The sequence below is a fragment of the Cyrtonyx montezumae genome, unplaced genomic scaffold (genome assembly GCF_038088225.1).
Source record: "Cyrtonyx montezumae isolate F1298 unplaced genomic scaffold, pur_monq_1.0 scaffold_8, whole genome shotgun sequence".
Classification (NCBI taxonomy): domain Eukaryota; kingdom Metazoa; phylum Chordata; class Aves; order Galliformes; family Odontophoridae; genus Cyrtonyx; species Cyrtonyx montezumae.
In genome coordinates, this window is record NW_027072089.1 from 33,429,556 (window position 1) to 33,451,676 (window position 22,121).

The window sequence follows — 22,121 nt, forward strand, 5'->3', positions numbered from 1 at the left end:
TCCTCACCCAATCCGCAATTAAGAGAGATAGCTTCTTTCCAAAATAAGAGAGCATCTTCTCTTCTGAGTTTCCAGAAAACAAGCAGTAAAAATTAAGACTTACATCTGCTACTCCTCATTCTCAAATATTTAAAACATTGAGTGAGAAATAGCATGTACTGAATGTTTTGCCTATGCAAAGTCAGAAGAGAACTAGGGGCTTGCAAAGAGAGAAACTAAAATCCAGCAAAACAGTCTGCATTCAAAACATATACCACTTAAGCTTCAGAATTTTTGACTGCCAGAATCTGCACATGAAGGGCTCAAAACAATATAAACATCTGTGCTGGACATTAAGAAGTGAAACGTTCAAATAATACGCTGTATTGCTATTTTAAGCTATAACATATCTGACTTCTACACTGTCTTTCTAAAAGGAGAAAGCTATCCCTGGAGTTTGGTACAGGCTGTTCAGTATTTCATACAGTCAATACACCTGCTTAACATTTTTGCTATTATTCCCTTTCAGAGGATAGAATGTATGTGGCTATATAAACTGAAACAAAAGATACAATTTGAGGAGTTAAAAGCTAGTAGAGCAGTAACCAGTTTAATATGCATTCTAGAATTCTTCATGTTCTAACAAAAATCTTGATTAAATGGCTACGTTTTCTCCATGTATCAAAGAGTTTTTTTTTTCCCCAATATTTTTAACAGTAGACAGGGGTAAACACCTCAATGTTGGGAAAATGAAACAAAAAACTTTGAGAACAGTATATGCTTGCTAAACAAGAATTATGTTTATTTAGCTAGTGAATCACCTAGAGGAGTAAATTTTCACTTTCATGATAGCAATCTGTCAGGCTTGCAAACACCCAGAAATAGGAATTAAAGATTATTTTAAATGTAGTTATAAAGGTCATAAAAAGTCTGATTTAGACTGAGGTACATTTACTCAAAACTGAGATTCATTGAGTGGTAGCAAACAAACAGTTCCTCAGACAAATGCACTTTTTTCAGTATACATGTTACAGAAAAAAAAATAAAGAAATGTGCATTAACTGGTGGCGCCCACCAAGCTGCATATTAATATTCTCTTACACCAAACAGTCTGAAACAAGGGAAATGTCATTCTAATATAATTTTATGTTACGTTTCATTTGGCTAAACTGCAGCTTAAAGTTGCTTTGCCATTTTAAAAGATTACTACAATAATTTTCACATGAACATTTAGACTTGAGTTTTACTCCAGGACTAAATATGGCATGATTTGCTTTTTATCTGTTGAATAGCTAAAATCTGACAATTAAAAAAACTACAAAGAAAAAAATTAAGTTGAAGCAATGTGAATCTCACATCATTGAACCACTTCTAATGGTTAAATGTTAGTATTTAACAAATTCAAAGAGTTAATGAATCCTTGCATTCGTTCAGTCTCCTGTGCCTTAGCTAGGATGCATAAATACAAAAGACAGCAGATACTGGTAAAAGCTTCAGGACAGAAAGTGCTTGACGAAGGTACAGTTCTCAAGTGTGTTTGGTGAGAGAGTATAAGGGCAGATGCACTGATGAGAACCATTACAAGAAGAGTCAATTTCGTGTTAAAGTGTTCAAAGATGTCACCTTAAGCAGAAAAAAGCTTTAATAACGTCTTCTTAGACATATTAGGCATTTCCAGAGTCTACATCATTAGTGTTGTAATTCTAGCAGGATATCTCCATACAGTTATTGTTTGTTTCTATTCCTCTCCTGAAAGAAAAGAAAAACAAAAAGGAAAATCACGTTAATACACAAAGGTAAACATTATTTGCCTTCCTCTCATTAAAGTAGTAGCATTATAAATTCCCTAAAATCAAGCAACTAGCTTTCAAGGGCTTACATCACTAATTCTTTCTACATATTCTTTCTACAGTAGATGCTAGATAACTGGAAAAATAAAGATCTCACTCCCAGGTATCTTAATCAAAGACTAATATATGATTCAATGTGCTTAAGATCAAAAGGTAAAGGAACAAGTTGCACCAGTACTTCTTCCTCCATGCAAACACGGTGCTGTGATGGCAAGATTAAAAAATAAGGCTAACTATACAGTATTTTTGCCTATAAATTACCTAAGAGTGAGGTAGGAATGGCTGGGAAAAAGATAAACAAAAACAAGACACCAAAAAACAATGGCAGAAACCACTTGAACACAAGCCTTGGCTGCAATCAGGCTGATATCCACCTCAACACCACCACAGCAGTGTAAGATGCTGCACTTAGTATAGAAGAAGGTAATGCAATTCATATGTGTAAGAAAAGATAATGTAACCATATTTGTGGAGCTGAAGAATACACTACTCATTTCACCATATCTCTACCAGAGACTAATAAAATCACCCACTGCATTACAAGACTAACAGAGGAGTAACATTTTCAATGATTTATCGATTTTCTTTAACATAAATATACAGTTTAGTATTACGATCTCTAGGAAAGGAACAAGCAGCAATTATTCTTTCTTGCCTTCATTATGTATCTTGCTAATCAGACTGCAGGAAGATGCTACAGTTTGACTCTAGGAAACTAAGAAACTGTCTTCCATTAGAATTTGTTTTCTTTTTAATACGTATCACTGACCAAGTTATGTAAATGTTTGATAATACTTCCTGGAAGAGATAGCTCCCTGCCTCGTTTAAAAGAAAACAGAACTAATTTCCAGTGTTTTTATTATTATTGCATTATATTGGATGTTATAATTGGAACACAAACATAGCAAGGAAAACCAAAATAAACCAGGAGGCATTTGAACAATTCAAAGCCACCATCTGATATCATGCTGACACTTTGTTATGCCAGAAACTATCTAGAGAAAGTGAAAATTAACATATAATCCCAAATAAATTCTTCCAAAAAGATATTACAATGAGAGAACACATAACATTGTGATAGTTATTAGAAAACAGCTCATCAAGTCTTCCTTAAGACAGACTTCTGCTTCAAGATAAATACCAGAAATGTAAGGCTTGCAGAGTTCTTGGTCACAACAGTAATCCCACTGTCTCAGCAGCTATACAATTTAGCTTGTTCAACCCCTACAACAGAACTTCAGTATATTTAATGAAGAGCATTAGCATTATTCTGCAGTATTCTTTTTCCTAGTTCACAGATGCATGACCAGTATTTGCATAGTGATTTTAAAATGAGACCGATGCTATCAGTCACTAAATTAATATATATTGGTATGTTAAGAGTTTATCTCCAGGCTAAAAACATGTGACCACTGGGTCTCATGCCTGACTATGCACGTAAAGCATGCAAAAATAGCCTGCTCATGTACATCTTAGATTATTGCTGTACTATTAGCAGACTGAACTGCCAAATGCTGAAAGCCAATACTGCTGTGTTGTAGCAGCCTACAAAACTGCCATGTTAAACAATGATGTATAAATATTTTCACAATTTAAAATATTACCTATACAGAAGTAGCATCATCAGTTTCCCTTCATTTGCACGTAAACATATAGTCAAGCTGACTACACAGCTTATCCCTGCATCCCAAACTGCTGCCTCTCTTCCTCATATTCCAACAAGTAAAATCTTTTCCAAATCTTAACATCCTAGAGTAAGAAGCATCTCAGGTCAATCCACGTTCCCTGTCAAAGGATAGCACAGCCTCCTTCACATCCTGATCTGAGGTTACCCAGCTTTGGGTGCAGTTTGAGGAGTGGAAAGCAATCAAGCACTTGAATTAGAGCTATATGGGAATGCAACAGCTGGTTAGCAGTAAGAGACCATGCAGTGAGAAGGCTTCATGCATGCAAACAACTTTCTTCAGAAACTGACAAACCAAATCAAGACGAACCTTAAAAGGTTTGGCCATTAGGAATATACCTCAGCCTAGACTAAAGAAAGATATATAGTAATATATATGTTATTATTACATATAATAATAAACACATTGCAGTACAGCAATGTGTTCTGAATCGCTGAATCAATTCTGAGTTCAGTGCACTAGCATGGGATCTTTTCCATTAAAAAGCAATCACAATGCAATTTATCCTCAGATTTAACAAAAGCCCTCTGCCAAAAAAAATTCAACATTTAAAGCAACAAAAATATGTTCTGATCTGATTTGAAAGAAACTGCTGAGATATGTATCACTACTTTCTGGAATTTTTTGCTGAAAATAAGGAAAATGGAAAATACTGACTTTTAGTAGCAAAGTTTAAGTGGAGACCTAACAGAGCAGCAACAGCCCTCAGATGCATTTTCCCCCCCTAAAGTTCTACAAACTGAAGCTTAGAGTGAGAGAAGGGCTTTTGCTTATTTTATGATAGCTGGAGGTATGAGCATTTCAAGGTGCTCAGTTTTAAAGCTGTTTGGGATTGCAGGTAGTTTCCCCACGTGCTCAACTCCAGCACAATCAGTTATACTTGCAAGAAAAACTGTGCTGAGCTTGCCTATCATGCTGCAATCTTTAAAATGTTCATGCTCAAAACTGTCCACCTTGCCCCCTGACAAGAGACAGCATTTTTACAGCAGCTTCAAAAGGGAACGTGCAGAATATTTTAGTTGCTTAAATGCAGACTTCAATTTAATCTTTATGTTCACCTGCAACATCAGTGAACATGTCAGACTGCATTCCGTGAAGAGAAGAGCATGCACACACCTCTGCCAACCCCACTGTGTGGGAAGGAACACCTGGCAGAGGCAGAACAGACAGCTGCTGAGGTGGTGACAAGCCACAGCAAAGCTCATGAAATCTTACTTATTAATGGCTTCAGCCATAATCTGCCATCCACTGCACCCCAGTGTATCATTATAGCTGGGACAGCATAAACATCAACCTTAATGCTCAAGAATACAACAGAGAATAGATCGCTAAGAACAAAATGCCAGAAATAGTTAAACCCATCTATAGCAAGAATCTCATTGGCCATACATCAGTGAAACTTAACTTGTGTGAACTACAGGTCCTTATCAACATTTCAAATTGCAAAGGGAGGGTAAATCTAAAAGACAGCTCATCTCACAAGCAGATAAAAATATTTAAACACTCCTTTCTAAGTAGTACTTCTAGTGACTCCGGGAGTTTGTAAGGGAAAGATAGGATGGGAAGGACCTCTAGAAGCCTTACATGAACCTAGAAACTTGAGCACTCAGATACCATCTCCTCCCAAACATTTAGTTTCTTCTATTCCTCATTTCAACATGAAAAGTAAAACTCACAAATCAAAAATCAAGGACATAAAATGAAATTTTACAACTTCAGAGCACTTCCTTTTCCAGTAAGCCATATGAATTAATACTCATCCAAGGCCCTGCTGTTATAGATCATCTGAGCTCCAGACAGCAAATAAGGCTTTCAGGCATATAAATGCCAGGCAAGTCTGAAAAGCTGCAAAACCTAGAACTCCTATTTTCCATATTAATTTTGATGACATTTTACTTATTCTAACCCCAGAAAGATTCAGCAACTTCAAAACTGTAAATAATTTACCATGGTCACCGTAATAAATTTGAGCAGAGCATTCTTAGTGGAACAGACAGAACACTCTGTATCTTATAGGTTCATAGGTTCATAAGGTTGGAAAGGACCTACAAGATCATCTAGTCCAACCATCCTCCTATCACTATCCCTACCCAACTACTAAATCAAATCCTCTTGTTATATGTAAGACAAAAATGAACTCACATCTGAACTTCCACAGCACACTAAATAACAAGGGATGGACATTTATAAGGCAGAGATGGGGAAAAAAACTTAACTAATTTGAAGACACTAATGACATACCACAAGGAAAGGCTCTACAAACACCAAACTATATAAGCCAGAAAAGCTTCGAGTCTTATTTTCCCAGATGGATATTTTCAGTGATGGATTGGCCAATTCTAACTAGAAGTAGCAAGGGCTTCCCTACAGTGCAGTACGCATCAAAATATCAGATTTTAATTAGCTACAATACAGCCATTGGAGCAAGTTCATTAAAAAATAAAAAAACAGTAGTACTGACTTTTGAGGTCTCAGAACTGATAACTGACATAACTGCATCCACTGATGGTCACTGTAAGCAAATGCAGCAGAAAAGCAACTGGCATCTTTGTTACCTCTACTCAGAAGTACACGGGCAACAAAAACACCTTATTTAACAACTCTGCTAAGAAATCTGGAATAGCCTTAGAAATGACATCTACTGCAGGGTCTAGTAAATACTTTGGAGAACTTTCTTTAAGCCTCACCACTAATGCTCTTTGCATACATGTAATAGAAAGTACAACCTGCAACGCAAGTTACTATTTCAATTTAAAAACCACCATTAAGAATCGAGAACATAGTTTATCTCACTTTCTCATTATATTCCGTGTGAAAATGGAATTAACATACAAGTTAGCTTACACTCTCACAACTAATATGACCCTGAGTAGAGAAGCACAATAGTAATCATAATTATCTCTTCTATTAAGAACACTACCAGGCACTTACACAGAACTCTGCTCAAACAGTTCATCTGATAAAAAAAACATAATACATGTTTTCAGATGAAAGTTAAAACCGATCTTTTCATACTAAATCTCAACAATTTAGTTCAATAGAATCTGCTAAATGTTTAAGCTTCATATGGTTTTGAACTGTTGGTTTGTTGGTTTCTCCAGCAAAGCACCACTAACACTCTATGCCTGACGTTCTCCTAACTAGTCCACCTTTGGCATGAATTAATCAAATAAGGCTGAATTAGAGTTAAGTCATGCAGGTCATGACTACCTCATGCAGACATATTTCTTCATGCTTCCTGCGAACTGCAGGAAAAGCATTAGTGTTCTAGTCAATTTGTTCTCTACAGATTCATCTGAGAACACAAAAGGCTACTCATCAATCTGCTTCTACTTTGCAAGAATCTTAGAACTGCTCCTGTGTCTTAGAAAAAGCCCAAAAACTTAAACACCATATTCAGAAACACTGGAGCTATTTGCAGATCACACTCAATTCAAGCTCAGTGTTTTGTTTTAAGGAGCTACCTTCATACTTATGAACATTTTGATACCTTCATATATGATGAACAGATTACGAAAATGATTTGTCTCAGAGCATTCAGGCAAACCACTTAGTAGATATTCCTAGCTTTTCCAATAGGGGTCTGTATCTTACAAGAGAAACTGGTTACTTTGCTCAGCAGAATGGACTCTGAAGTACTCGTTCCGCAGGCAGGAATTTCAAATCAAAAAGAAAAGGGAACAAGATCCATTTAAGTATCTTCCTATCCGAAGACTACCTGTGAACTAACTGCATTCCAGCTCTTTCATTAAACACTTCAGTACTGGACTTCCCCTGGTGGAACACCTTTTTCCTTACAACAGAAAGGCACACTACATCACTACTTCAATAATTACATAGTCATTATATATCAGATACCATCTTTTAATATCCAAACCCCTCCATATCATCTTTATCCTGTAATAAACTTTAAACACTGACTCCAAACATGGACAAGTTGTCTCAGCCAAACTCACAGAAAATACATGGAATGAAATGCATACAACTGTAAGAAAACTTGCAGATCATTTTCAGGGGGTCCTAAATGACATCCTAGAGCATATTAAGATATAGGAAATACACATGTCATCACAGGATGAAAAAATCCTGGATCAACGTCTAAATTCATCTTGCTCCAAATAATGCTCCTCTCCCAGGACCAGGGGTACCTCCATCTTATCAACATCAGCTATAAAACAATCCACTTTCTGACCACATGACATCTGCAATACCACTCCTATTTCTAAAGAAAAAAACTGTAGATGCGAAGTTCAAGAAAATGCTGAAATAATAACCCTCAAAATCTGAGAAGTATGAAGTAAATGCATTTCTCACAAGATACTAGAAAATCTCCTTTATTTTGAATCTATACTACATGGAAAAGCAGTACAAGAAGACAGTACAACTATCAATTACCTACATTAAAGATGTTAGTCAACTACCTCTTTTATTTGACTTGTGCAAGGATTATGCGTTTATATCAGAGTTTGAAATAGTTGAATGGGCTGGAGCAAGAGGAGAGATAACAGTTCACACTTTATGGATGTTTTCTCACTTCCCTCATTCCCCAAAGATATTTCTTAAAAATATCTAATCAAACATAAAGATAGCAATGTCCTAGAGTGGAAATATATATTGTTTAATGCTATCATCTGATAAAACAGCTTATCAGAGAAACAGAAGCCACATCAGTATCACAACGAAGGAAAAAATACAAAATTACTGTGAGTCAGAAAACTGTGGCTGTATCAGCATTCCTGTAACAAGGTATGTAATGCAACAGAAGAAAATTAACATGGCAAATATTTACCTGCCATTTAAAAGTTTCCTGTAAAGAAAAAACATTCCAAATGAAATTAGATAGCTCTCCTACAGATAATAGTTATTTTTCAGGACTATTACAGTAAGAATTTCATGCTACTTTTATTATGTCAGCATTCTACAGTTATGTAGAACCATGACGTTTTGTCCACCACATGCCACAATAAGTAGAATTCAGTACTAAGCAACACCAAAAGAGGTCCTGAAACAACAGGTAACTACAGTTTAACGTCACCCCCTGTGGGTGGGTGAAAAAGTTGGAATATTCCAACAACTGTTTGTTAGTTTGGGGATAGGTTTTTCACTTGCTTTCTTGGTTGGTAGGGTTTTGTTCACTTGGTTGGTTCTGGGTTTTGATTTGTTTTGTTTTTGTTGTTGTTTTGAATCAAAGCCAGGCTTCATTTTGATCTATATATTTACTGACGGCCAGGAATATAACTAAAACAGATTTTTTGGAACTTATTCTCCTACTGTAATTACATACTCAAACCACAGCAAATAAGAAAAATGAGAGTGCTGCACAGGTTTAGTTTCCAGTCCTACTTCTACATATCTGACCCACAACAGGGTCACACCTAACAGTGGCGGACACAGCGTATTTACAATGTGAAGAGGCTACTCACGGGTATTTGCAAGCAACTTGCTTCAAATGGCAAAGTTAGGAAACTCATTCATTGCACTTCTACAAGTACACTGCCATAACTTGAACAAAACAATGATAGGTCACAGTGGAAATTAATTATTGATTCCATGGAGTTAAAAATAATTTCTTACAACCAATTACTTTCAAATAAGTTAGCTGTGATGAATAGTTCTAAGCTATATTAACAAATCATATGTTGTTGCTCTGTTTAGATCACTGGCTGCAAGAAAGTTTGTTACCACCTTTGCAACAACAAATGAGTAACCAGACTTGAAGGAACATGCAAGTGACTACTGCTATATGATGCAGTGTGGTTTTTTTTCAAACAACAAAAAGAACACTTATTAAGACAAACACTGGAAACAACCACAGCTGCCACAGAAAATGGGCATTAACTTAATTTACATGCAATACACACTTCTACTGGCAGTAATGTGTACTAATCTGTACACAGCTCCATTAAAACTTAGATGACTCTAAGTAATAAAGGATTACTCAACTAACCATAAAGTAGAGCTTAAAATACTAATTACTCCATTTCTAAACTATGCTTGAATCATGAAGGAGTTAACAAATGAGTGTTTACAGTTTAACGATAAATTGTCTCTATACTGTATCATAACGGAACAAGAAGAAACCTAGAGGTTTTAAATCAACACTTCTTTTTAGGGGAATGACCAAGATTATCTGAGTACCTGACATCATTTAGTTTGGACTTCCTTTCTATGATAGGGCCCTGGGCAGCTGATATGGTGGGTTAACAACCCTGTCCATTGCAGGGAGTTGAAACAATGATATCTAAGGTCCCTGCCAAGCCAAGCCAAGCTATGAATTCTATGAATTTGCTTCAGGCACATCTTAAATACATCTTCAAACAGAAAATCTCGCTCCTAGATACAGGATCACAGAATGGCTTGGATTGGAAGGCACCCCAAGGATCATCAAGTTTGAAGCCTCTCCTACAGGCAGGGCCACCAACCTCCAGATCTGGTACTAGATCAAGTGGCCCAGGACCCCATCCTACCTGCTCTTGAACACCTCCAGGGACTGAGCATCCATAACCTCTGTGGGCAGGCTGTTCCAGCACCTCACCACTCTCTCTGTGAAGAATCTCCCTCTAAGATCCAAGATATGCAGCTCTGAACTCTTTTTTTTATTATTATTTATTTGTAATTTGCCTCAAAAACAAACTGTACACTGTTGCAGAGGAATGTGAAGAGAAATGTGAAGTTCACTATGAGTCACATGGATAGTGTATACTTCACTGAGAATATTAAAGAGCAATATTCCTCTATTACACAAAACACATGTAAACACAGACATGTAGATACAGACCCAATAAATGCTGAGTTTAGTACACTGATTTTTAAATTTAACATATACAGAAACATCACTAAATCCACACTCCCTCCCCCCATTACATATCATGGATTTTACCTATTGTACAGGGGTACAAACCACAAATAAAACAGTTGCTAAGGCATGTCTGAATTATGACTCCTTTGGTAAGTTTTCACAAAAGTATATGCTATACTTTTGAAGCCAACAAGGTCTGTCTGAACCACCAGAAATTAAGGCTCTTCTGACACATGAAGGCTACATAGAATGACTTAGTCTTAACCTGAAACATCAATGTTTACTCCTTACATAGAATACTAAATGAGACCATGGTCCAATCTGTCATCAAGATGGCACAGAAGCAGCAATACTGATTTAGGACATAGTTTCTTAAAAAATACATATATGAGGAGTCCTCTGAAAGTAATGCCTCCTACTTTATTATGTTGGCCCATGGCATCAGAGGTGGATGCTGGCAGTATGGCAGCAGAGGTTGGACCTAACCTAACAGACGGAGCAGGTGAAATTCTTAAGCAGCCAGAACAGTGGCAGCTTCAAACAAGAACAAATTCATCAGGACTTAATACCTAATAAGCCTCCAATTAGCATAAACCATAGACTTAGGAATATTTTTATGCGGTAAGTGGTGTGATGGATGAACAGAGAGCACTACTACCAAATCCTATTGATTTCAAATTCACACTTCTGAGTATCAACTAACTAGGTACAGTAATTCCAGATTGCCAAAATAGTTCTAACCATGAGATAAATTATGTATTTACTGTTACAGTAGCAAGCCTGGAAAAAAATATAGCAAGAGTAAATACTGAGGCTAATGGTGAAGTTTTTAGTGGTGGAAGAGTTCACATGACAAGCAAGTACTATAAAACAGTTTAAAGTGAAAGTCTTCTAGACTTTTCTGATTTTCTGAAATGCTGTCCTCCAAAACTACAGTTTTCTCTACAGATTTCTCACAGGTACACTTTTATTCACAGAAACAAACTACATTTAAATACACAACCAGAACTGTCCAAAAAAATAATTCTGACACTGCATAAGTCATCATTATATCACTCCTGTTTCAGAAACCTATAAAAGACAAATTGATTCAAGCAGAAAATCTACTCTTTACAATAACCTTATTAAAAGTTTTTTTAAAACAGAATTTTAATTCACGTGGTAAATAATGCTAACTTCATCTATAGTTTCATGTATCTTTCTTTAAAAATGCAGGAACCGTAAAAAATGTCTAAACTGGGAGACTTGGTTACAGGTAATGTATTTGAGTCAGTTTTTATTCACTTCAAAAAGTAAAACCCTCAGAAGTCAACTCAAGTTGCGCCGGGGAAGATTTAGATTAGACCTGAGGAAACATTTTTTCTCTGAAAGAGTGGTCAGGCACTGGAACGGCCTGCCTAGGGAGGTGGTTGAGGCACCATCCCTAGCGCTGTTCAAGAAGCGTTTAGATGAGGTGCTAAGGGATTTGATTTAGTAGTTGGGTAGGGATGGTGATAGGAGGATGGTTGGACTAGATGATCTTGTAGGTCCTTTCCAATCTAATGAACCTATGAACCTATGTTAGCATTGCAGCTAAACATGAAAATAGTTTTACTAACACAAGTACAAGAAAGTTAATCTTTTAATTAAGAACTAGTTATATCAAGTATATATACCTTAGCAAAAAAAAAAAAAGCACCATGTTCTGATTCATCACTCACACCAAGAAATTTCAGTTGCATAGCATAACAAGGTCACCAAGAATCAGGAGAGCTACTGCAATACTGGTTTCTTACCCTACGCATGGCTTCCTCCTCCTCTTGACGCTTTTCATAATGTGCAAAGTCATCAAAGATTGAGGTGGTATGCTTGAAAGTAGCAATTATTTTAAGCACTTGCTTGGCTTTTTCTAGGGGTACTTCTTGAGTGTCCCTCGAATTGGTAACTGGTTTGTTGTCATTGTTTTCCAAGCGAATGTGCCGCAGTTGGTTATTGGGAACGTCTTTGACAAAGATCCATTTGACATCAAACTTGCCCTTCCACTTATCCTGAGACCAGACGCCAGCATACGCATTGTAGTCCACAACAGACTTCATCTCAGCCACTCCACAAAAGTGTCCGCTGCCATTCACACTGAAGAGTAAATAGAGCGGGCCTTTTCCATTCAAAGAACGGTAAGCAGCATCCAAGCGCTTATTACCATGCTCAGTACTACACCAGATAGAGTACTTAATGGAGCGATGAATATCGTCCTCTGAATAACTTTTGATTATAAACACACGTCCATTCTTCAGGTTCCAATCGAAGTCTTTGGGATTGTAGTTGTTTATGGCCTTTAGTTTCTCCAGGACTGGGTGCACTTCCACACCAGAAGGTGAGGAGCTGACGGATACAACACCTAAACCAAAGTTTTCATTACCAGCTCCATTGTTCTGGCTGAAGCCCACACCCCTATTACGAGGCGCTACCCAGCGGTTTTGCAACTGCTGCTGCTGCAACTGGTGAGGCTGGGCCTGCTGCTGAGGTCCTTGTTGCTGTTGTGGTTGCTGTGGCTGAGGCTGCTGTTGAGGCAGTTGGCTTTGCACCAGTGTTGGTGGTTGAATTAATGGCTGAGGCTGCTGGATTATAGTCTGAGGAGGCAGTACTGGTTGGGCTGGAGGTGCTTTTACCACTGACCCTTTGTCATCCCAAGTTCCAATATTCATGTTGTGTTTTATAGGTGGTGGTGGTACAGCAGGGCCCCCAATGCCCACATTACCTTTAGGCTTGAGTTTCGGCTGAGGTTTAGCAGGCTTCCTTGCAATGGCAGCCCACGAGGTTGGTTTAGGTGCTGAACTGCTAACTGGGGGCACACTGTTGGCTGCAATACTTGTCATACCTGTACTGCTCAGAGCCGAACCTACAGTTTTTGTTACAGCAGCTGTCATATCTCCACCAATTTTCAGTCCAGTCATGCCTTGCTCAATGCTGCTAATCCCAGGCACCTTGCTCAGAGTATCACTGCCAAATCCAGCCTGTCCATCTGCTATGGCTCTCCCAAGAGAACTAGGTGGATAGCCATAGCTGCTGCTGTAAGCAGAGCTTTGTGTTGATTGTCCCTGAGATCCACTTGTCCCCCATGTAGAGAAGTCTGCATTCCCAGGAAAAAAATTAAATCCGTGCTGCCCAAGAAATGGAGGGGTGTTTCCTAATGCCCCAGGTTGACTAAATACACCATCAGGTATGTAATGGTGTTCACCATTACTCATCTGTCCATAAGTTGTCAAGTATGGCATTGGAGGGTCACCTGCAGTTGACCATGCTGCTTCGCCTAAAGAGTATGGAAATCCAATGGATGGAGCATAATAACTAGGCATATATGGGTCTGACATTGGTGGATAGCTGTTACTCTGTAAGAGAATAAAACAAAAATCAGCAACATAGGCTATACATTCCAGACAAAGTATTTTTAATACCATCCGAAACATTGCTAATGCTGATACGAACAAACTTGTAACTTGCCCCATTCCCTCCACAGTAACAAAGAGGAGTAAAAATACCTGTTGAAAGTGGCCATGTTTAAATAAACCATTTAAAAATGTCATAACAACCACAGTTTCATTAACAGAGAAACATTACTGCAGTTAGGATTTAATTCTTTTGTACTCTTGTTGCTTTTTTGTCAGATTTATCTAATAGGACACAACTACCAGAACACAATAGCAGAATGAATGCAAGAACATCTTTGTTTCATGAGGAACAGCACTCACACCAATATTTCCATGAAGAACAATCTGTGATCTAGCAGAACAAAGTCTGCTCACAGAATTCAAATTCTACTCCCAAAACTACTAAGAAATCAACAGTTATGTCTTCAGGTTATGAAGTTCCAAGACAGCTGAAGGACTACCCATCACATACCTTCTGATGTTTTTTTGGAGAAAAAAATACAGCAGCACATTACCACTCTCCAGATAATGCCTCTTAATATTGTGTTATTTGCGGAAATGGGAAAGTAAGAAGAGTTTTCAAAAGTCTTTTAATAATTTGTCCTCTTTCCCTCTCAAGACCGCTACAACTTAGAAATTTAATGTATGTTAACTTCTGATGACAGAGACAATTCACAGCTATGAAAATAAGCCATTAACATTCTGGCAGAAGCATTATTCCATGCTCTAGTAATATTAAGCTTCAATCTGTTATGCAACCAACTGTGAGATATTCCTAATAACTTCAAAGGAAATCATGTCCATGTACTTAATATTTTCTCAGAGCCAATGAAACTGCTGTTTTGAACTTCATCCAAAATATAATTCATTGTAAATTTAAGGTGTGGGTTTTTATCTTGCTGTTTGGGTTTTTCTTTCATTTTTTGAAGATTTTTGTAACTGGTTATTTTTGAAGTTGGAACACAAGATCAAGAGACATCAAAATATGCTTATTAACAGAATCTTCCCCAGAATTTAAGACAACTTTACCTGTTTCATGTTTTATATGTAAAAAGCATATAAGATAGAAAACCCTATTTCAACAGCTATTCAGGCAAGCAATGCTAAGAAGCATCAACCGGAAATGAACTAAGTCTCGAACTCCATTGAATTCCAAAGTTAACTTGAAGACAGTAAGCAACGTTCACTTACCTGATTTGTCTGACTACTTAGATATGGCTCAAAATCATCATCATTTACTGCATCCTTTTGATGAATCGAACCGTTTTGTACTGAAACTAAAAGTATATTTGTATTAGGTTTACTTTTTGGAAGACATATGACGCACTTTCAATCTAGGTAACACTTATTCACCTGTTCATTACAATACTTATGCTTTATTAAGACAGAATAAGTTATTGTTAAGCTTTACATTGTTCAAATCAAAGAAAATTGATCACTTAAGCCCCCCAGTCAGATCTCAGAAGAGGTCTGGAAATACTGCAACCAGAGGAGACTATTCTTGACAGTGCAGTTCACTTCCTGGAGGAGGAATTTTCTAAACTACGCAGACAGAAAAACTACAGTCACCTTATTTGCATGAGTAGTAAATCCAGCGCTTCCAGAAGTACCAGACTAAGTGTAAATGTGCAGACCAGTGAGATCTCACATATTCAGAAGTTTCAATGACATCTGTAATATGTACCTTTCTCCTGATAGCATTGAAGTCAGTAACCCACCAATACAACAGGGAAGGGCTATTCCAGCTGTTTTGTTTTCTAATTACTACACAATTAGACTGCACTCAATTAGCAACACCTCTCAAGTTTAGAGGAAACAATGCAAGACAGAAGTAAAAGCTAAAGACCCCAAGAGCAAGTTTTTACAATACTTTCCCAGTACACATGCCCCTATACACTAGAATCTTTTCCTATCTGCTCTTCGTAGCTTTCTATTTATTACTTCCAGTTTCATCTAAGGCATTAATACCAATTAGCACTTTCCAGTTGCCCAAATTACTTGAACTATCTCTCAATTCCCTCCTTCCCCAGGCTATTGCTCAAAGTCAAATTGCAGAATTTTCTACTAAATTCCACTGTTTCCAAAGTGCAAAGCAGAACAATGACTGAAATAAGCAGGCAGTTTATATGAAATTAAACAACTGAAAGACAAAGGAGTCTTCTCAAAAACAACTGACTGCTCTTCTGAATGCTTTTTTTTTTTTTTTGCTGCCATTATAGGTTTGGTGAAAGCAAGCTTGAGAGCAATCAATAGAAGTGCTCTAAGAATCAGTGACACCAGAAGTTACAGGAAAGCAGCAGATCTTCTGACAGCTGGGAAAACTGAGATAAAAGTCGACACCTGTTTCAATCTCTTAGCAAAAGCTTCTGAAAAGTATATACAGCTATGTAACTAAACCTTCAGTTTTGTTATATGTAGTCAGTGTTTTAAGAGCACGTTTTGTTCCTTGTGTTTCTCCCCCCGCTAAAGTTAACACAGCAAATCAGACGCTTCACAACTTCTTCCACACTTGATTTCACTAACAAGCTGTCTTCGGGGAATTAAACTAACTGGAAATATAACGAAGGAATACATATAACCATAAGGAGAACTAGAAAAATGTATTAATTTCAGACAGCAGTAACAAGAGATGAAAAAGCATAATAAAGAACAATAGAAGATTTGTTCCAAAGCAACTACCTGAGAAGGCGAGAAGCAACTTGCGTTTTAAATTTCAACCTGAGGTTTTAGACAACTTGACATAACAGTTGCTACATACTGGCATAGAATGTTTGCATACTAGCTACAGACAAGTACAACTAACGATGGTGAGCACAAGGTGTATTAAAACACAAAATAAAAATATTCCAAAGTTAAAAAAACAATTTAAGACAATACTAGCTTTTGTTTGTTTACTTTTCCACAAATAAGGAATTTCAACTGTGGTCATTAATCATCCTGAACTTAAACAAAACGGGAACACATTAATGATCTGGAACTCGGTATTCCTTTTTACAATTGGCCCAGTCATGCAAGGGGATGATCCTCAAGGTCTCTTCTCCACACCATGCCATATTCATTGCTTAGTCTTAACCAAAGAGTACAAACAGCAGCATTTCCAAATACAATTTTGTTATAACAAAAATAAGTGGAGGGATACAAGTTTCTTAAAAGCATGCAACCACAAATAAAGCAAAATACAAGCTACACGCCAAGATTAGAACCCTATAAAAATTAATCTCTTCACACTGACAGTTGATCTTCATAAAACAAGCCATGATTATTGTTTCAGAGGTATCTAAAAGCCTCTTAAGAGAATTACTTTGGTCAAACATAACTAACAATATTCTCATAAATTTATTTTCTTTCTTGTCTACTGTATATTAAGATCTTGAGTCAGCAACACAGTAGTTCTATGATACCATCTCTACTACTAAATGCATACACCTTTCAGTGAAACAGCATTGCAACAACTAGTTGCTGTATAATTAGATACCAGGAAGTATCAACAATTTTAAGCTTATTTTCTTTTAACTACTGCTATCCTTCAAATAACCACTACCAAATTGAAAAAATGATAGCCAATCTCCTTAGAAGACATCACTACGTCCAAATTAATGTGGTATGTAATAAGTACTAAAAGTAACCTGCAGTGTTTTATTCTTGTTTTAAACCTAATCTTATATTTAAACCTCCTAAAAAAACAAGAATATACACACAGGTAAGCACAAGTTAGCACTCTCCTTTCATAGGTGAGATACCATGGCACAAAGAAAAGCAATGGAGCTTGGAGGAATGCCAGGTCTCCATTAGCAACACTGTAAGACATCATTTGATTGACATTAGTTCTGATGCTTTATGCCAACAGTAAAGTACTTGACAAACATAATAAGAAAACTTTCAAGATAAGATCATTTACTGGTTCAAGTCTCTGAAATACTGGAGTTAAATGTCCAACAGATTGATACACTATTCTGTATCCTAGATGTACAATCCCACATGTTCTGGTCAAAGGAAAAAGCACATGGCATCAAATAATTAAATTTAATTAACTAGAACACAGCATCAAGAACATTTTACTAGACAATACAAGTAACTTAGTATCATTTGAAGGCTTAGTATTTTTATTTCAATATGAAAAATATTCACATGCCCAATCTCATCCTTCTCAACATCATTTTTATGCGTGGAACTTCAGATTAGTCTGTTGAGTCAGTAACACATATCCCCTCAAAGTCCCTTTAAGCTGGGACCATATCATGACACCTGAAAAAGATTACTGTCTGCTAACATTTGGACAGTAAGGATTGCTGACACTGGCTTAATACATCCTCTTGAACAAGCCTCTGATCTAACAGCAACTACTTGAGCTAATCCTGTGCTACCATCTTCAGTCTGCAAGCCTTTTAATCTAACACCAAATTAAATTAGTTTCATAAATTATTCACTATGTTTTTTATTTCACTAGAATTGAGCTGATTACTGGCTTGTTTCACTCCAGTTTTTATCAATATTATATTCTCACCAGCAGACCTATACTTCATTCAACACGATGCAATCCAGGTTCAGAAATGCAAAAAACCTCCTTATTTAGACAAGCTAAAGCTGTATCATGATTCATATATTCTGCAGCACTTACAAGTTACAGCACACAAAAATATGCTGACTTGTGCATTTTCATTATTAAACAAACAGTCAAACAGTATCTCAAATGAGATGCTCTATACTTTACTCTCAATTCATATATTGGACACATAGTTCAGAAATTTCTATGATTCTCTGATAGATCCAACTCTCTAAAAACGTAGACATCATAATTAAGAAGAACAGAAAGCCAAAAACTACTTGCTAAAATGAATCTGATTTCTCATTTAAGAGAAATATGAAGGGCAGGATCAACTGTTTCAAAGAAATATAGTAAGAAGTTCAGTTAAGTATTAGAGTGTGAGAGAACAAGTACTCAGGAAAAAATGACCAAAAAGAAAGGGTTTAGGGAGGCAGACAGGTTCACTTTTCACTGAATGCATGTTGAAATTAGAAGGAAACAGGCTAGGTCAACATGATTCAGGAAGCACATGACAACATGAGCAGTACACACAGAAATGGCAAATAATCTGCACACAGAACAAGAGAATAAGTAAAGTGTGGATAACAATTAGATTAGCTCAGATAATAAATAGCAGGTACACAAGTTCCACAAAAACATTTCTAATCTGCATGCAGAAGCAACCATATCGAATGCAGCACACAGGTGGCTGTTTGCATACTATCTTACTGCCCAGCTTACTGAGCAGATAAGAAATTAATTGGCACAAGTGTCTGACTACTGAAATAGAAAATACAAATAAATTATAGGGTCATTTTTTTTGTTTGTTTTTTTAACATCAAAGATAAACTCAAGACCAGAAATAAACTGCAAGACATCACCTGATATGCCACATAGGACAGACTGGCCAAGTATTTTAAAGTATGAGAAAAGGAGTTGTTCATTTCTGTGGGAGGGAATAAACCCTAATACAAAGACATTAAAAAATGAAAAAAGTAAAAACAAAAAAAGGCTTAGCAAGACTACAAAAATATGCTTTACAGACAGAACCAAGACGTTTTCTGAAAACAAGAAGGGTGATGCGTTCTGCTCACAGATATGAGTAACTAAGTAGTCACATGGCTCATGTTTCTCAAGCTAAGAAAGCTGTTCAAAAAGACTCCTCCTGTTGATTCTAGTACACTGATTCCATTCACTGTACAGAAAGGTACAAGGTGTAACATTAAAGAGATTGTACAAACATATCAAACAACATCAGCTAAAAAACAATAAGCTATGTTATCTTAGCACTTCTGACAGTAAAATACCTGAAAAATAAAAGAATTTAAATTTACATACTATTGCAGCATAGCAAAAATGCTGGGAAGTAATATTTGGTACACAATTTCCTGTCATCTACATCTGAAATAAGACATCCTACAGCTGCATTCCCTTCCTATAATTGTCTCAGAACACATTAAGCTCCACAAACAAGCTCAGACATTCACACAAAATTACAGTGAATTGACTTACCTTTATTTCCCTGTCCTTTAGGTCTCTGTGCATAGGAAAGTGGGGAAAAAAGCAAAACAGAAAATTTCAGTTAGCATCCTCTGATGTTTTCATCGAGACAACTTACATTTACCAGTTCTTTTCAATTTAAACAATTCAAACTGCTGTAAAAACATGCTGATGCACAAATCCAACTGAAGAGTTTTAAAATTGAAAGAATTTCACTGAAAATCATTAAGATATTCTTTCTACAGTCTTCTAAAACATGCAAAGCTTAAGTGGCGTTGGAAATCCAAACAAATGAATTTTGATTGCCTCTCCTTGAAAAACATAAGTAATAAACACAGCATAAACCAAAAGAACAAAGAAAGTTTGCTCAAGATTACTGCCTGTGCTAGTTTCATTATCATATGTCATCGTTTAAATTGACTGATGGGTACTTATCAGGGAAAAGCCTATAATGCCTTGCCTTTTAAATGTACAAAAGAATATACAATATTGCAAGCTGCACTACAAGCTATACATTTCTTGTTCAGTCAGTAACAGAAAATGATACCACATCTACGCTTTCACACCAGGAAATAATACCTTAAGGAGAACTTTTTTTTTTAGGATTAGTCATTACAAAACGCTGTTAATCTGCCATGCACTAAGAACCACTGTAGAACTACAAGTTACAGTAACCTTAATTCCTCTATAACGAAATAAAACCGCTTAGAAGGAAATAAACCACTACTAACTCACTGGAATCTAATTCATCTCATCGTGCATGTACAACTAAGCAGAGGCAGATTCCCCAGCTCCTAAATTCTCTAGCAATTTTTATTCCTGAGAGGTTCAGTATTCACTGGTTTGAAACTTTAGGCTAGGTTAGAGAGAACCACCTCCATCTTGCTTGCATACACATCTGCCTCAGAGTTAGATCTCTGTTTAACACATCTCCATCTAAAAACACACTGGTCAGTCACCCCCCTCTCCCGAAACCAGAGAATAACGGTAAAAAAAACACCCAACATCTCATCTTTCGGGATGCAACTCATCCAGTCACGTAGAGAGCAACAAGAGACATGAAACTGAAAAAAAAAGTTGAGAAGCAGCAGCCCCCGTGAAAGACGAGAGAGCAACGACAGCTAAGAGATCACTGAGCTAGAAATAAGTGCACAAAAGGAAACCGGAGAGCATGCACAGAGACAAAAGGCACAAAACACTGAAGGCATGGAGAAAATAAAAGGGGGAAGGAGGCTGCGAGGAGAAAACTTTGGAAGAGAAGCAGAGGCGCAAGGAGGAAGCGAGGAGCAAGTCAGAAAAGTGCCCGCCGAGAGAGGGAGAGCAGCAGAAGCCTGGCAAAGGCTGAGAAAACCTCGAAGCCCCGCGAGGAATCCGAGAACGGCTGGAAGAAGCGGAGATCGCGGGGAAGGAGGCCCAAAAGAAGAAAACGTGGGTGAGGAAAGAAAAGCAAAAATAAGAAGTCAGGAGAAAGAAACAAAAACGGGGGTGCGCCAGGGAGAGGCGAGAGAAGCGGTCCGCGAGCGGCGAGAGGAAACGAGCGCCCACGGGGCCTGGGGAGGGCTCGCGGGTAGACGCAGTGCCGCCAGGCCGGGCTGGGCCCCGCAGCGGGGAGGCGGAGCGGAGCTGGCGCGGCCCGGTGGTTATAAATAGGGCCCGTCGGGCCCGGCTCGGGGCCGCCATCCCGGGCGCCGATCGCCCGCCGCTCCCCGTGGCGGCAGGGAGGGACGGACGGAGCGGCAGGCCGCCGGGCCGCCGCCCTCCATGTGCCGGCCGCGGGGAGAGCGGTGAGCGGGCGGCCGGTACCTGATCGACGCTGGTGGCTGACATTCTTCACGGGGAGCCGCGATCCCCTCGCTCCGCCTGGGCCTCGAGTAATTCCGCACGCCGGGGCCGCTCGCTCGCCCGCCCGCCCGCCGCGCCGCTCGCCTCCGCCTCCTCCCCACCGCCGCCTGATTGTCGCCGCCGCCTGAGCTCGCCGCCGCCGATCGAGCTGCCGCTGGAAGGAGCCGGCCGGCCGCACGCAGCGCCGCTTCCCCCCCTGCTCCGGGCTCCGCTTCCCCACAATGGCGGACGGGCTCCGGCTCCCACTTCCGCTCCGCGGCGCCCTGACCTTCCGCTCCCCCTCCGCCGGCGTCGCCGCTGACCTTTCCCTTCCCGTCCCCGCCTCCATGTCACGTGGGAGGTGAAAATGGGCCCGCGCGCGCCCGCTACCAGCGACTCAAATGGCGTGGGGGGTGGGGCGTGCGCCGCGCGGGGTGGGAACGCGCATGCGCACCACGCGGCGCAGGCGGAAAGGCCCGGCGCCGTTCCGCCAGCCGCCTACTGCGCATGCTCCGCACGGACAGCTGAGGAATGCTCGGGGAGGGAGGCGAGCAA

The 22,121-nt window shown here is 38.6% G+C and overlaps 1 protein-coding gene across 1 annotated transcript; it reads right to left on the reverse strand.

Annotated features, from left to right (window-relative positions):
• Positions 1-757: 757 nt before the first annotated feature.
• YTHDF3 (YTH N6-methyladenosine RNA binding protein F3) lies at positions 758-21,895 on the reverse strand. Its single transcript, XM_065751908.1, has 5 exons — positions 21,549-21,895; positions 19,758-19,782; positions 14,912-14,997; positions 12,089-13,681; positions 758-1,728 (listed from the first exon to the last, which is right to left on the reverse strand). The coding sequence occupies exons 1-5, from the start codon at positions 21,570-21,572 to the stop codon at positions 1,705-1,707; spliced, it is 1,752 nt and encodes a 583-aa protein (XP_065607980.1). The 5' UTR covers positions 21,573-21,895; the 3' UTR covers positions 758-1,704.
• Positions 21,896-22,121: the final 226 nt, after the last annotated feature.